Genomic DNA, 2,547 nt, shown 5'->3' on the forward strand with positions numbered 1-2,547 from the left:
ACCCTATATAAAACACCAAAAAATTATATTTCCCAATGAAAACGTACTCGTCCCATCTCGTTGCATTTGGTCAGCATCACTATGGTGTGGACATTCTTCTCCCAGACCATTCTCCAGAATTCATTCACTGTGGTGGGCAGCGGACCCTGAGCTGCTATAAACTCTTTTCTTGAATTGTAACCCTGAACAAAAAAAAAAAAAAAAAAAAAATAGAAAATAGTGAAAACATACTTAGACATGACTAAAAAAAAGTTTCAGGAAATTTCACTTCTGTTTATATACTCACTGGCATGTAGTTGGCATTGATGTAGTCATCAAAGGGACTGCCACACATTGATAACTTCACTCTTGAAGCATCATCTGATAAAGGCCAACATGATGCAATTAGTATCAGAAAGTAGTTATTAATTATGAACTAAAAATTATGCATCTGTTTTGTATATAAAATCACATTGTAGCATCATACCTGTCATGTTCTGTTATATTCCAAGGATGCTTATTTTGATATTGTTTTGTCACATATTGTCTGTATACATTTCCTTTTCATTCATTTCTGTTTTTTCTTGGTTTCTGATTGTTATCACCTCTGTCTAGTTTAGATAATCATTATAATCATGTGTTTCTACATATAATGTACTTTTTATTCTTAATTTCCTTAAAGCTACAATATGCAACTTTTGGCCCTCTAGCAGTTAACAAATAAAACTATGCATCTGGCAGAATAACAATGTTTTGGTTGTGCTTTGGCTGTGTGCCTCAGGAAATGAACTGAAAATGTATCTAACTTTGTGCAATGTGATTTCAGTGTGAATAGTCCAGATACAATCCATCAGCCAGCTAATCAGATTGAAGCCTGTGATTGGGGAAAACTCATGCAAACTTTTTAGTACAACATGCAACAGGCAGGCTACTCACAAGGTAGCACATTGCTGTAACGGTTCTTCAGCTTGTTTTCAATAGCCAGGGCAGTGTTTTTGGACTGTGCCGTTCCAACTGTTTTCAACTCCTGCAACAACACAGCACTTCTGTAGATATAGGCTTTGATAACACTATTATAATATCTAAATGCATTTCTGTGACAAGTCCAGATTAAACAATTTGATAATGTTATCATAGAAAGTGTGTGTGTGTGTGTTTCCCATGTGTACCTCATACTCTTCAGCAAAACCACAGTTGGAATCTTTATGTTTCTGCTTAAAGTACTCTTCATAATCTTCTATTCTCAAAGCAATATTACTGTGTACCATAATACAAAAACAAACATGTAAAAACATACAATAAAGTGTAAAGAATCACGTTTCAACGTTAAAATTTAATAGATTAATAATACAAATTTACTTACATTTTATTACTGGAAAAAGAAAGTAAAAGGCAATGCATTAACAATTTTAAGTTTTGTAAAATAAATATTCAACTATAAACATCTCAAACAAAGTTACCTAATGGTGTGTACAAGGATGCCTGGACATTGTTTTTTGGTTTGTCTGGAAAAGAGGGTAATAAAGAAATGTTGAACATTCAATAAAATGAATCTAAAAGACTTTTGTATCTTGAAATATATCCAGTATTTACTTCTCTGATGACACTGGCAACTCACCTTCTTGAATAGAAGAAGAGAATGAAAGTGATGATGAAGAGAAAACAGATCACTCCCAAAACTACACCAACAATCAGTGGAGTGTTAGACTCAGTGGAAGTGTTAGACTCTGTGTTAGGGGAACATACATGAGAATATGATAATAAATTGTATTATATTATTAAACATGACAAGTCTGCATGACAAAACTAGCACGAAACTGACCAATGGCAGAGCCAAAAACAGCCCAAAGTAGTGCAATGACTATATTCCAAATATCAAAACCAAAATCTGTCATTTCCATACCTAAAACACATATTTTACAGTCACCGTTTTGCACAATGACCATAAACAAAGCTAAGGCTTCCTACCGGTGGCCCTTTCTTTATACAACTTAACATTTAGCGCAGTTTTATCATAAGCGGAATGCAAAATATTTCAATACTAGATTTTCAGTCAAATGTAATTTATGCAATATTTCAAACCTTTAACTCACGGAAAAAAATCAACCGACGGCAACAGCTTAAAAGTTGCCAATTTCCATGGGAAAAAGGCAAACTTGACAACCCTGCATCCAACACAAGCTACAGGAATGAGATTTGACTGATCACAGGTCGACAGTAAGGAGAGATGACTGACTAAACCATGCTGGAGGATTTGCTGCTCAACAAATCCTGAGCTCACTGACAAATATCTTATCTTGTAAGATGTACTCCCTTTACACAGAGTATGCGGATCACATAATCAATAGTGAAAATTAACATTGAGCGCTCTTTTCAAAAGTGCTTTCCATACCCCGCATATTGATAGCGGCTCCTTGATGCGTGAAAAGTATATACAATATTAGAATGTTTGCGGGATCGGGCGTGGACTCAAAAATCGCGAGAGCAGCTGGGAGTGGCGGGAGCGGGATTAAGAAAACAGCCCCACGTAGGGCTCTATCATCGATATCAACCTATATGGACAGCACC

The 2,547-nt window shown here is 35.5% G+C and overlaps 1 protein-coding gene across 1 annotated transcript in view; it reads right to left on the minus strand.

The window, feature by feature from the left end:
* The window catches only part of LOC107717817 (receptor-type tyrosine-protein phosphatase eta-like), a 9,180-nt gene extending 7,306 nt beyond the window's left edge, over positions 1–1,874 (minus strand). The window contains 6 exon segments of the mRNA XM_016524687.1: positions 48–182; positions 287–360; positions 916–1,006; positions 1,149–1,236; positions 1,598–1,706; positions 1,802–1,874. Of these exon segments, the coding sequence (XP_016380173.1) occupies positions 48–182; positions 287–360; positions 916–1,006; positions 1,149–1,236; positions 1,598–1,706; positions 1,802–1,874 (570 nt within the window).
* Between the last annotated feature and the right edge of the window lie 673 nt (positions 1,875–2,547).

This window comes from Sinocyclocheilus rhinocerous, unplaced genomic scaffold, assembly GCF_001515625.1.
Source record: "Sinocyclocheilus rhinocerous isolate Xijiao unplaced genomic scaffold, SAMN03320098_v1.1 scaffold783, whole genome shotgun sequence".
NCBI classification, from domain to species: Eukaryota; Metazoa; Chordata; class Actinopteri; order Cypriniformes; family Cyprinidae; genus Sinocyclocheilus; species Sinocyclocheilus rhinocerous.